The sequence below is a fragment of the Numida meleagris genome, chromosome 5 (genome assembly GCF_002078875.1).
Source record: "Numida meleagris isolate 19003 breed g44 Domestic line chromosome 5, NumMel1.0, whole genome shotgun sequence".
NCBI classification, from domain to species: Eukaryota; Metazoa; Chordata; class Aves; order Galliformes; family Numididae; genus Numida; species Numida meleagris.
In genome coordinates, this window is record NC_034413.1 from 66329871 (window position 1) to 66344118 (window position 14248).

The following is a 14248-nucleotide window of genomic DNA, read 5'->3' on the forward strand; positions in this document are numbered from 1 at the left end:
AAATGAGTAGACAGGGAAAAATATAAAAAGCTATAAAATAGACTTAATTCTTATGTCTCAAGTGAGCACTGTGAATGGAAGGTAACTGTTTCCATTTCTTTTTAAATCTGTATTTTTTTCTACAGATTATTATAAACTTCCATTTTGATGCCTTTTTAGAATTGGGTCCTTTTATAGTTGTTTCATTTGCTTTTCCATTAGTCACCTTAGTGATGTGAAACAAAGTCCAAAAGCAGTGATGAGACCTCAGCTGGGGCAAACCTCTATTCAGATTGGGTTGACCCTTAAACACCAAAAGCTTGCTGAGAGCTGTGTCTCGCCTGTTTGAATGCACGTGTCCCCTGGAAAGGGAGAGCCGCTGCTTCTGGACCAGCAGTCAGGACAGGGAGGAGCTCTTTCCTTCTACCCAAAGTGCATTTCATGCACCACGGAGCTGCTTGTGTTGCTCATCATTGAGATACAATTTGATTCATATGAATGTTTTATAAATGAGAAATGAAAGCTGTGAGAACTTGTTGAATTCAAATTCAGCTTCTGCCTCACTGGCTTTTAAGCAAATATTTTTCCTGCTCTTGACAAATGCAGGCAATGATAACAAATTGAAGATAACCACAGACCTGCTTCCCAAATTAGGTAAGTGCCCGCCAGGCTCTCCCACCTCTTCACCCAGGTGTCTGCATGGACAGCCTATGTCAACTACTGCTCAAGTGGGAGTTGTGTTTTGATATTTAAACCAATTATCCCATGAGCTCTGGTGTAGCCTGTGTACTCTTTATAGACATGCAGCACCATGCCATGGGAAGAACAAGTAAAATATGAAGCATGAATACATAAAAAGAGCACTGAGAAGAGCTTGTGAAGCTCTTGTTCCTCCAACATTGTTAGTGAAAAAAGCTTATGTGAAACTTTGCTGATTCCCCTGAAACGTGCTTTGAGTCAGGGGAGAGATTCTGAAATTATTGAACACTGTTTTTTTTTAAATAGAAATATTTATTTTGAATTTGGAAAAAAACTTTTTCCTGCGTTTGAAAAAGTGTCTGTTAATATAAACATGGAGTTCAACACTGAAGTAAGTCATGCCAGGAATTTTCTGGAGTGCAAATTTTTGAATGCTTGTGGAAATCATTTCAAACCCTTTTTTATCTTGAAAAGATCCATCATTTTGTTCTCTGTGCTGTCACACAGAGCTCACTGCCTTTGAAATCAAGCTCTGAGCTCTGCCTTCACAATTCATTCGGCAAAAAAATCCACATCAGGACTGGAGTTAGCATGCCAGAGGGTGGGACCGAGGGGATTTAGTTGTGCTCACATTGCCCAGCCACGGAGCTGGTTCTGCTGCAGCGTTCAGAGGTGAGGGGAAAGGCAGCAGGCTCCCAAGTGCAGAGATTTCTTTGAACTCAAGTGCAAGAAAAAGGCCTTCTACATGTGCTTTGGGAGGAAAAAAATAGGAAAAATGACACAGACCTTCTCATGGCTGGAAGGCAGCTCCTGAAAGCAAACTGGGTCGTAATGCTCTCTGGCTGCACGTTGCCTATCCTGGTTGAACGGGAGAAAAGGCTGATGGACAAGCTCTGCTCCCACAGAAATTTTACACCCAAATGTTTTATTTTTACATGTGGCGGTGTTCAAAATACATCTGCAGTCTTTATTCCACTGCCAGATATTTTTCTCAGTGATGGAGCATTTAAATAAATTCAGTCTTAGCAAAAGAACTGATCTGCTGAAATAACCAGCCAGGCTGAGTACCAGACCACAGGGAGCAGGCGCAAGGTCAGCAAGACATCGATTCCCTAGAAATATTTAGAATTTAAGTATCACAAAAGAGGCTAAAACCACAGCAGAGCTGACCCAGCTCATGCAGGCACTGCATGTGCAGCCATCCAAGTCCATGCTGTGCCATTTCTGCTCACAGTGCAAGTGTCTGCCTTGAAACCAGGGGTTGGAACCGCTTTGCGCTCCTTTCCTAATCATGAGTTTGAGCTGGGGTTTCCAGAAATGAAATACTAATGATTAACAATTGATTAGTCCAGATGCATCAATCTCAGGTGATTACCTGGAGAAGTGATTGCAATTGCAATTTTGGATTGCCTACAAAGACACCTGTTTTTAGCTCCCGTTGTTTTGGTTGTGTTTTTTCCCCATCTCCGTGACATTAATGCGAGGCATCTCCTATTCTGAAAGGATGCACATGCACTTTGCATTTTAATTTACCATGACAACTGATTTTCTTCTTCTAAATCATGTCTTAGAAACATAAGAAATTCCTACTTTCACTTGCCATCTTGCGAACGGCTCATCGCCAGCTACAAAGTGCACAGCCTCCGTCTCTGTAATGTTCAGGAGAGGAATCTGGCAGTCAACAGCCTTAGAGCTGAGAAAGTCTGCTCGCGTGGTTTCTTGCTCTCTTGATATCCATTCGCCGTTGAGATGCTACAGTAAAACAGAAGGAGAGTGCAGAAACTGAGGGCTCATACAAAGAAGTTCCAGTTGTCAACATATGCTTATATTTCTAATTAACAACAGAAAGCATTTACGGATGGTTTATTAAACGAGGTGATGTTACTATAACCACAGCCATCCATGCTGCTCTATGCATGCAAGTGATCTGTTGCTTTAGGAAGGCATTTTGAAAGAGCAGCTAGGATGAGCCCGGGGGAAGGTGGTGGAACAGCATTGTGGTTGCTCCTAGAGCTCTGCAGCTTGAGCACCTTCTGACTCCTTCAGGTAATGTTTGCTGCTGAGTTAGACTGACTGCATCAAACATTACTACTCGCTTAGGTAATGTGATGTCGTAAGTGAGCAAGGCATGTTAATCTCAGCTGTGCCTTGTTAAGAATGAGAGGGAATCAGTCTGAACACCTTTTTATGAGGTAGATTTATGAGATGAATCCAACATCTCCTGTCTGTGCATGTAGATGTACCAAATAATTCAGTCCTAGCATTGCCCTTGTGTAGTCGTTCATAATAAAATTATAGTGTTAGCAAAAGAAATGGGTTTAATAGTCACTAGAACTTCTGACTTGGTATTGAACTATTAGAGCCTATAACTGCGGAGGAAGCCTTGTATTTAACTGCAACACTTAGAATTCAAACAAGTTTAAGAAAACAACCAAGTGTATGCATTACAGATACACAAAATGAGAAATAATATTTGTGATTTCAGGCTTCACTGGAACACAGTGTAGCTGAACCGAACAAGAGTTAAACAAAACCCTGCAGAACAAATTAGCAAGATGTAACTTTGCATTTCCAAAGAATCAGGAAAGGGTTGAGCCTCTTCAGCTCCCCCAGCTCATAGCAAACACATCGGCAAAGGGATCTGCACCCACTGCGGCAAAGGGAAGGCACTCTGTACTGCTCAGTGTTGAAGAGTTTAATACAAACATGTCACAGCATGACTGTATCATCAGTACTTGATGAGCCCATGGGAAGTTGCTTACAATTAATCTGGTGACCTCACAGTGCAGGTGGGGAGAATCCTTGAAGCCAACACCGAACACCCGGACACGACTGCAGTCTGAGGTGCGGATGTCACATAGACCCCTGTTCTCCAAGCTTGTGATTTCCAGAGCTTGCTCTGAAATGACAGAATGTTTTAGAGAGAGTAACATATGCTGTTCCTCTCTGGTTTATCAGAGGTTTTGTGGTTGTTGTTATGCTGTAGCTCTGGCTGACCCTGATAAGGCGCTTACTGGGAGGATGGGGTGTTACAGCATAGGGTGCAGAAACATCATGGTGGGAAGTGGAGGTATCTGAAGATGACTGAGCCACCAGACTCCTCATAAGATGAAACAGCTACATAAAAGGCATTCTTTTTTATTTCAAAAGCTGTGGGTGTAATACAAATAACGGTCCTTAAAAGAATGCGTGCTTTGAGGGTTAAGCCTTTTATGGGTGACACTCAGCTCTGTGCAGTGTCAGCACAAGTGTCACATACCACCCAAGTTTCCCTTAAATCCTATTTTGAGGCCTTAAATAGGGTTTAAGTGATGTACAAGTGCTGTCCCCCTTATGAGGTTGATTTTCACCCGTTACTTTTTTTAAAATATTTTATGATTCTCAGATAAAGTTTCATGTGTATGCTGTTGTGCTTCAAGTGTCCGTCATTTAAAATTGCTCTTTGCCTTCACGTAAGAGTTATTTTACAGAGTCAAAATGAAAGGTCATTGAGCAGCATCTTTACCTCAGCCAAAGTTCAATTGGGCAGATGTTCAGCGTAGGCTGTGGGATAGTGCAGCACTCAGGAGGTCCCTGACACCCTCTGTCAATACCAGCAGTCTGTCAGGACCATCACCTCATGTATTCCTTGATAACATTTGTAGTTCTAGTGGTCAGGAGAAGCCATTATGATGACAAACAATGTAAAGCAGAAGACTTGCTTCTTGTTTCCTGAACAATATTTAACAGCAGGAGTATGACTGGGAGCCCTTGGGAGGCACAGCATGTTCCTGCATGGTGTACCATGAGCTATTTGCCTCCTTCATGGCAGGGAGAGGCTGCAAAGCTTTTCTGGTTCCCTGCCCCATCACTGTTGCTCTGGCAAAACAATATTGCCCATCAGTTTTCTCTGAGCTTATCTTAAACAGAAGCTTAATATTTTACTGGTACATTGGCTCAGTTCTGATTCAAGGGGCAAAACGCCCTTAGCTGAGCTGATGTCCTTCCCCAGTACCTTGCTGTTCCTTTAGGGCTCTTCCATTTATGCTGTAAGTAGGATGAATGCTGTTTAAACATTGCCAGATTGCAGCCCATAACGACACAGCTGCATGACTCTCATTTTTTTCAGAGAGAGGAAGGAAAGTAACATAAATGTAAGAAATAGTGAAAAGATTTTTTCTGTACTTATAAAATGCTTTTAGGGTTTTTTTTGTTTGTTTTGGGTTTTGTTTTGTTTTGGTTAGAGATTTTATTGCAGCAGTATTAGCAGCACTGTTGGACACCTCGCAACATTTACAAGAAGAGAAATGGTTTACAGCTTACCAGCATTCATGTTAGTTGTGAATTCCTGCAATGTACAAAAATATTAATCAGATGTATAGAATGGTTTTGATAAATTGCTTTCTTCTGTGGTTAGTGCATTAAAAATTTTTTTAAAAAAAGCTTCATTACATTTTTCATGAGATTTTAATGGTTCCCCCTACTAGTACTGAAGTAGCTCAGATTGCATTAACATTTTCATTATCATTGCGGTTTTTCAGGCTTCTGTGGGTGAAGTAAAACCCCGTAACTTGGGAGCGCGTGAGGCACAGGAGCGTGCTCCATCCACCCTTCCTTCTCCAGGGCCAGGCTTTCAGGCTGGTCTCTTGCTGATGAGCTCTGCATTCTTTCAAGAGGATTCCTTACATCTCTATGGGCATCCTGGCACTACTGTGTTGGGGCCAGGGCAAAATGACTCAGCCTCAGTGCTTTTTGAAATGACTATAGAACAGGCTGCCCAGACAGGTGGTGTAGTTACCATCCCTGGAGGTGTTCAAGAAACATGGAGGTGTGGCACTGAGGGATGTGGTCAGTGGTCATAGTGGGGGTAGGTTGACGTTTGGACTAGATGATCTTAGTGGTCTTTTCCAACCTTCGTGATTCCATGATTCTATGACTTACAATATCAATAGAGAATTTCATGTTTCTTGCACTCAAAGCATTCCATATGCACTTGTGCACAGCATCTTTCAGTTGATCTAAATCTGGAACAAATATGTTCCAATGTATGTGGTGGGTACCTTCTCCCAAGAAGTGTGGGCTAGTGTGGACTAATCAGGATGAAAAACAGATTTCTTTTCTTGTGGAAGGGGTGAAATGTTGATGTAAGAAGAATGCATTGTGTATTTCTGCAGTTTGATGAAGGTGGAGGGGAAGGAAGGGATGTATCTTTTGTCTGAGTGGGCTTTTTTCTGTCCCAGCATGATGGTGGAGGAGGCTGCATTTAAGGTAATTCTCTATTCTCTTATTTCTGGCCAGCTGAAGACATAGTGCTTGAGGAGGTGGTAGAGTCCTCTGGGTTTTTGCATGGAGTGCTGGGAGGAGATGGAGAAAGTCCAATGGAAATTTTAGGACGCATTTTTAAACAAATGCATAACAAAGGTCAGGCTTTAGACCTCAGTATATGCAGCACACCACTTTAAAAATGTTAATTACTTTCAATTTAATGCTTTTTGAAAATGAGACATCACATTTAATGGACACGGGAATTTTAGGCATTTATTTTTAACATGGTTTTCGATCTGTCTATCCCTGTATCTTCCATTTTTGGCACATGTGAACCAATTTCAACCAAATGTGGAAGAGGAAATCTCAATGATTGTAACTCTGGAGAAGTCTCCTGGCAGTCAGTAGTTGGGTACCCATATAGATCCTACTCTTGATGGGGGAAACTCAAGTAAAGCCGTTGCTCCTTGCTTCCAGAGTTAGTGGAGGGGAAATTAATGAGCCTATGTATGACAAACGCTTGAAGGCCACAGAGTTTCAAATGTGATAAGGAAATGAAATTAGAGAGCTTGAAAACTCCCAGCAAAAGAGCTACCAGTAGTTCAGCAGAAGATTGATGGGGAGGAAGGCAGAAGCAGAGGGGAGAGCTGGGAAATCTCACAGTGGTGAGAGTAAGGGCAAAAGTTCAGGTACTCACAGAAACAGGAGGTCATGGAGACATGAGAACCAATGTGTGATTTCTGTGTTGGGGGAAGCTAAAGAGGAAGGAGAAAGTCCAACACCTGAAGAGGGCTTTGACTTCAAGGTTACTTCTAGAAAGGCCTCCAAGTTCTTGGGTAAATAGACAGAAGCATGGGTTCAATTCCACTTGGTTGGCGATGTTTGCTTTGTGCAAAGCACCAAGTGGGGAGCCAGCCCCATCCTACTGCTTCATCCACAGAAGGAATTTACTGGAAAGAGCAGCAAGCTCGGAGCTGCTGACAGTACATGCTCTTTCTGTAGGCATTTACATGAGTCAGACTTGACAAGGAGTGCAGGCTACATAATAGATGTAAAAAACCCTGCATAAATACACAATTGGTTTTATAGGTATTTGCTATAGTGTATAATATAAATGTGCATAGACATCGAAGTAACATGTAGACATTTGACACAAAATCAAGAATCTTGTAAAACTACACTTATTGAAATCTTAGTGATGGACAGACATAGTTCATGTTTGATTTTCCACTTTTGATTAGAAATATATCCTAGCACAAATAAACATCCTTCGGCAGTGTTTGAAAGCTACATGTGTAACTTTGGGCTGGAGCAGCAGACCTGAAATCAAAACTGGCAAGAAGTTTGTTCAAATAATGAGAAAGGAATGGAGTGGCTCCTTTTCTTACTCGGGGTGATAAATAAGCACCTAGGTCAAGAAAAGCAAATCAAGCACCATATCATAAGCATCAGATATGATCCTCATGCTGTTGAAGTGGAAAAGAAAATCGCCCGTGTTAATAGTCCAATACAATATTTATAAAGCAGGTTTTTAGAAGCAGGTGGATGCACACAGGCCAAGTTCACTTTGCTGTGTTTTGATGTGGCTGGTTGCAAGCCAGCCCTGTGCTGGAAGTTATCAAGCTGTCTGAGCAGGCTCCAGGGCTTACTGGCATGGCTGTGGGCACCCGGATATGCGGCCGAGAAGGGTCTGGCCAGGGCTGCCCGGTGCTTGGTTATCTCACAGCTTGGGCAAAGCAAGTCTGAATCTGCCTCCTTTCAAATACATCCAAGACTATTATCTATATTTAGCGTGTACGGTTATTACAGCAATTATATGCACAATTATTGAATGTATTATTCTGGAATTCATGGTGTACCTAACCCAAGGCTCATCTGAAAATCCTCCCTAAGACAAAAAGGACTAGATGTTTTATTCTCTTTCCCAGGATTTTTGCACACCAATGATTTCCCTGGCTTCTAGATGAGGAGTATACTTTTCCCTGCTTGCAAAACCCGAAGAACTTGAGTTTGTCCGAGTAGCACGTTGTAGACTTATGTTCTGTAGCTGACATGGAGGGGACCTGTTTTTCTGTTTTGGTGGTCTGTAGTATCCAGGGTGGATTACAGATGTGTCTGTTTGTTATGCATGAACCAAGCTTTGCAGTGAGGGTGCGTTTTGGGTCACACTTGTTGGCCATGAAAGGTGGCCAAAACCTGAGATCAGAAGAGGAGCCTGAGAATCTATCCTGAAAGTCATCCCCCTGTAAATATTACATTTGACTAAATCCCCATTTACCTGCCAATCTTTTTCCTGATTGTTTCTCTTTAAATTTTCTGGTTTGTCATATCAGCAATCAGTGCCAGAGACTGCAGTGGGAGCAAGAGCGAGCCCTGGCAGAGGGTGGCAAAGGCGTTTTGTGAGTACTTTAGCTCCCTGCTTGTGAGAAATGGACTGCTTCAATTTCACACTGAAAGCATCCATGTGCTGCTACAATATGGTAGATTATTTTTGCTTTAGAAAACTCGCTATGACATTTTATGTCTATTTGATCTCTTCTATTTTTAAAAGGCTTGCTAGCAATTTACTTCAGCAATAGAAGGGGAAGAAAAGTGTGCTGTTAACTATAGGATATTGCCTATTTTCTAAATGGCCCTGAAGGGTGGTAAAATATAAGATCTGGTTGCACGTTCACAGTGCTCATTGTCATACCAAAGCAGATCTCATTGTCAGTCTCTGGAAGGCACTTCAGAGCAAGACCCCAGGCAGCAGCACTCCATGCAAAGGCTGCCGTGATGGTGCTCCAAGGGATTTTGGCAGGAAGAGGCTTGTGGGCATCATCATGGTCCTTATGGCCAAGCTAGTGTCCAACTGATTGTTTCTATTATTTTTTCCTTCTTTCTACTTACTGAGTTGGAGTGAGATCAAGTAATTATGAACATTTTTATTCATAGTTGTTTGAACATTATATATATGTATAACGTAAAGAAGGGGACAGTCTCTTGAGCAGGGTCTGTTGTGATAGGACTAGGAGAAATGCTTTCAAAATAAAGAGACAAGATTTAGATTGGACGTAAGGAGAAAGCTTTTTACAATAAGAGTAGTGAGGCACTGGCACAGGCTGCCCGGAAAGGCGGTGGATGCACTATCCCTGGAGACACTCAAGGTGAGGCTGGACCGGGCTCTGAGCACCTGATGGAGCCATGGGTGTCCCAGTTCATTACAGGGGGGTTGGACCAGGTGGCCTTTAAAGGACCATTCCAACTCAAACAATACTATGATTCTATATACTGATAGATTCTAGAATAGATTGTAGATAGTTTTACAGAAAATAAAGCACAGTATAAAGAAGTTTTAGGTTTACACTTAAGTTTTGGCTTTGATCAATTTAAATTGGACCTTTAAACATTTAGTAGGTTTTAATTCTGTAGCTCATAAACTGCCTTGAGTTTCTTATTTATCATGCTTGTGTGTGTGTGAGTATCTGAGGAAGGAGGTTGTTGTTTGTTCCGAGCTTTTTGTTTTGGTTTGGTTTTAACAAGATTCAAGACTGAAATTTCCTGCAGTGCCTTCAAACAGCATGGTTTAAAGAAGTTATAGGCATGCATCTGGATTGTCTGGCTTGGGTCAGTTTAAATCAGATCTGTAATTTTGTAAACTTTTCCAGCATTTAATTCTATGTACTTCAGAAAATGGCTTTGTTTAACTACCATGTTTCACTGAACCTCTCTCACTGCTTTGTGTTAAAGCAAATAAACTAATCACCAGAAGAAACTAATCTCCTTGATCTGATTTGCAGGAAATGGTATGGATCACTAAGCATGCAACCTCCCATGTCCCTTATCGTGAGGATTTGGTATCCTTTTAAAACTCAGTTTCTATTGACTTTGTAACTATCAGGCTAATAGCACTCTTACAGCTCAGCCAGGTCTGTGCTTTGAGTGGAAAGAACTGGGAGTTAAACCAGTAGATTAAGGCTGGTATTGATGTTTGTCTTTTCCGATGCATATAGTGTGTCTGCTCTATCAAAAAGTGAAGTAAAATTGCTATGAAAAGAAGAAAACCCTCAAAACTGACATGAAGGCTGTCAGTCCCTGAGAACTGCTCAGAAAACTCTAGGCAGAAATATGTTTTCTGTGACAGGGAAGAGTCTGTCTCCATCCGTATAAAAGAGATCACAGTGGTGTAAATTGGGGGATATCAATGGTAGGTTAGGCTAGGGTCACTTTTCTTTTTTTTAATTGCGTTTCTTTTGTAAATTTTGTATCTGTTAAACAGTAACATTTTAATATTATGATGTCCTACCAACATCTTGTGGTTGGAGGCAATCATTCTGAAAGCGTGAGAACAGCATTTTCAAAAACAGGTAAATCCTATATTCAAAAAATAATGTTTGAAAACTTCAGAACATATTATCTAAAATTCTTGGTATTTATTCATTTTGCGTTTATAATAACAACCACTGATGTCGCCTTTTTTTTTAGCCTGAAAAGAATATATTGGAGTAAATTGTTTGGGTCAAAATGTATAGGTGCCTATCAATCAAATAATTTTATTCGTATGAGATGATATCATTAGCAATAATTAACTTGTTAATAGTTAACTTATTAGCTAACTTATTTGCAATTAGCTTAGTAGCAGTAGTAGTTAACTCATGCAGATGAGGCCCACTTCTCTGTAGATGTACTGGGGGAAGAAATGCTATGTTTCTAAATAAACATTTAAAAAGATATGAATTTTAAATTTCCCTTATAAATTGGTTTACCTAGGAAAAAAAGCTGAATAATTGAAGCCAATAATATTACTTAATATGTGTTTTCATATTTAATTTTTTAACTATTTTTCCAGGATGATTTGGTAGGCTGAGGAAAGAGTTGGTTATTAAGTGCAGATAATATCTCTCAAAATTAAAGTTTTCATATTCAAGTTGCATATAATCTCTTTTGGATAGTATTGATATCTCTGTGAAAATTCCTTCATTTCTTTAATGTCATCCTGAAGAATGTAAGAATAAATTCATAATGTCTTTAAGCTCTAAGTAAAGAACGCAGTCCCAGTGAAATTGAAGCAGTGTATTAAACAGTATTTTTGTGGCTACAGTATATAGAGATCTGCATGAAGTGTTCCATGCCTCACAGAAATTATTAGTGAAGTGTATTTGATAGAAACAGTTGAGTTAGCTTCCAAACTGTAATCTAATAACACTGCCTCATTTACTGTCCAGCAGCTGTCAAATGAACAAGTACATATTCAAGGGGATATGGGCAGCATGGGCATAGGAAATTTTCAGACATCCTCCCTTATTAATTGACAGAAAAAATCTTTTAAAAGAATAATGCCCATTTAATAATTTCATCTTTTTTTTTAGAAATAATACCCTCTTTTAGCCAGAAAAGTTTAATAGTAGCACTGTGGTGGTCACTGCTCTCACAGCCATGTTTGACACAACTTGTGAAATGTAATTTTGAGAAATTGATGCAATTATTTGGTACAGTGCATTGCATTTTCACTACCATATGAAAGGATTTGCCCAATCAGCCAAAAGCTTGGTGGTGTGTATTTGTTTATTTACTAATCTACAGACCAATTTTAAAAAGCAGTCAGTTCCTGTGGAGAGGATCAGACAGAAATTCCATTATTTCAAGTATTTGTCTATTTCTGAAGCATTTATGAAGATATAAATGGTTTAGTTCTTCACTAAAGGTATGTCATGCCAGCACTGCAGGCTGGTAGCAGAAGCTATCACCTCTACACTGCTGAGTAGTATGTTTCTTTGTAGATATCCTACTGATTTAAGGAATTAACTGCTTTTCCTTGAAGAGTCTGGTATGCATTCTATACTTTGTATAGACTAATTTATGCATGACAAGCTTCTATTGACCCAGTACACCCTAATGACTCCTTTTGTGCTGCTGTGAAGTATCACCCCGCAAAGCACACATTACATGTGCTGAGGAGAAGCCATTTACTTGACAGACTAACGGCCCTTAAATAACCATTATGGCACCATGATCTGGAGCGTAAAGACCACTGAACTGATAGAAGTAGGAAAAATATTTATTGCAAAGTCAATATCTTCGAACACAAAATCTGAAGAGCAGATGCTTGACTTACACAACTGAAATCCACTATCCCCTTTCACCTCAGGATCTTGAAACAATTTAAACCTTTAAATGGCTCCCTCATGTTTCATCCTTAAAAGCAGGAATTAAGCTTAAAAATCAGGCACAATTGTATAAACCATGAGTTTTCTGCAGTACTTATTTCATGAACCTGGAGGTGATCAAGAAATGTGTGGATGTGGCACTGAGGGACATGCCTAGTGGCCATGGTGGGGGTGGGTTGGACTTGGTGATCTTAGAGACCTTTTCCAGCCTTTCTGATTTGATGATTCTAAGTCCCTGCCTTAGGCCTGTAACAGCTGACCCAGTGCTGCTACTCAATATAATTTTATTGTAAAATAGTTAGTGCTTTAATTACAACATATGAACAGGACTTGGCCCAAAGCAAAATGATAAATTTAGCTAGGCCGATAAATTCAGATGGGTCTATACATCCCACTGTTGTGGATGGGTTCGAGGGACCTGTATAGTTGTGGTTCACAGCCCTGAAAATGCACTTGGATTCACAGAATTTATTAATAACAGTATCCAAATGGGCAGACACATATTGTGATATGAAAATTTTCTGTCTGTAAGTGTGAGAGGTAAGTGTTAACTTTCCATCTTCTCACTGTCCTTTTTCTCACTTCTTTTCTTTGCTGGCTATATTTTTTCCAGAACTTTCCACATAGAAATTTAAACTTCAAGTGTCATTACTTCACTGAAACTAATTTGTCCTTATTATTCCTCATTACCTTTTATCTTGTAATTGCTCTTTAGAGCTTCATACAATCTGCATATTACATTCCTCTAAGTGTGCTTTACTAGTCCTGATTTTTTTTTTTTCTTATAATCAACATGGTCAATATATACAAACGGTAAGCACCAACCTGATTTGCTATACACAGTAATTGGATTCTGCGTTTAATTACAGGTGGTAACGACATTTTAAGCACCTTATACAGGTGTTGGGGGGGGGGTTTATGAAATGTTAAGCAACATTAAGGAAGTCTGAGCTTCTGGAGCATTGCCAAATTTCAGAGGTGCCTTTCAACTCCAAATTGCAGTTTTCATGGGAGGATAATTATAGCTCCGGCCACCTGGACCGCTCCTGCTGGAGGCAGGCGGAGCGAGGGAGATGCTTTGCATCTTCTCTCTTTATCCAGTTTTTTTTTTTTTTCCCCCTTTTAGATTATTGCAAATATGTTACAGTTTGTATTCTGATCCCTAAAAATACCACGTGGACATCTTTGTTTTTTTTTGTGTGTGTATGCGTGCTGGTCAAAACCAGCAGTGGCAGAACACATTGTTATGAATTGGCAACGTAGCTGAGATTGGGTGACCTTGGAAAAGATACTTGAATTATATTGATGGCCTCCTTGATCTTGGGGGAGTTTTAATTCACGTATAAAATTTCAGCCAGAGAAAATTAGACGGAGATTTGTTTTGGAGCTAATGAGAGAATATATGGCCAAGAAAAGGAGTTGCCTTCTCCTTCATTACTCCTGTAATGCAGGAAAGTAACTTCTTCCTTACAGTGGAATTTAAACGTTAACAGGTCCAAAATCAACATGCATTTTTTTCTGTTTCTTTCTTTTTGAAATACATTCATATAAACTTACAATGTATAAAAAGTCATTCTGTCATATTCAAGACATTCTGTCTTGGTTTCTTTTATAGAAATTGAGAGAAGCAGCGGTTTCATATGTCCTGCAGAAACCTAATTCATTTCTTAATTTCTCCTCCTTTTTTTGCCTTCCTACACAACCTGTGCTTATTAGCAAAAAAGCCCAAAGGCTTATCCTGCTTGTGCCTGCACTGTGAGGGCTGCCCGTGCTCAGCGGACAGGTCAGGCTGCATGAGCTGCCAGTCAGGGAGCTCAAGCTGTTCCCGTTAGAAGATGCAGCTTTATTTCTGAGATTAATCTTAATTCTTCATCTCTAATAGCATTTTCTGCTGTGAAATCCTGGCTTTAGTGACATCAGCGGGACTCTGAGGACATCCAATCTTCCGAACTGTTATTTAAGAAGCACATCATTATTCTGCCGTACTGCAGTACGTTTGCTTGCAAATAGATGTTACATCATGTGCTGTTTGAGTAGTAAATTTCTGCCTGTGAAATGTAAAAAGGAGCAGATATCTTAAAAGAACATTGCCAGTAAAACTCTAAAATCAAGAACAGCTAAAGGTGAAGCTCACACTGGTACTTATATCTTGTTTGTCTGTACTGAATTAGCTAGCTGAC

The 14248-nt window shown here is 40.1% G+C and overlaps 1 protein-coding gene and 1 long non-coding RNA gene across 16 annotated transcripts in view; one reads left to right on the top strand and one right to left on the bottom strand.

Moving 5' to 3' along the window:
- The window catches only part of LOC110399405 (von Willebrand factor D and EGF domain-containing protein-like), a 168267-nt gene that overhangs the window by 74635 nt on the left and 79384 nt on the right, over window positions 1–14248 (bottom strand). For all 3 annotated transcript variants that reach the window (XM_021398038.1, XM_021398037.1, XM_021398039.1), the window contains 2 exons: window positions 3441–3577; window positions 2269–2430 (listed from right to left, as the gene is read on the bottom strand). In XM_021398038.1, coding sequence (XP_021253713.1) covers window positions 2269–2430; window positions 3441–3577 — 299 coding nt within the window. The remainder of the gene's footprint in view (window positions 1–2268; window positions 2431–3440; window positions 3578–14248) is intronic.
- Window positions 1–14248, top strand: part of LOC110399406 — a 140755-nt gene that overhangs the window by 48848 nt on the left and 77659 nt on the right. The gene's annotated exons all lie outside the window — the stretch shown is intronic.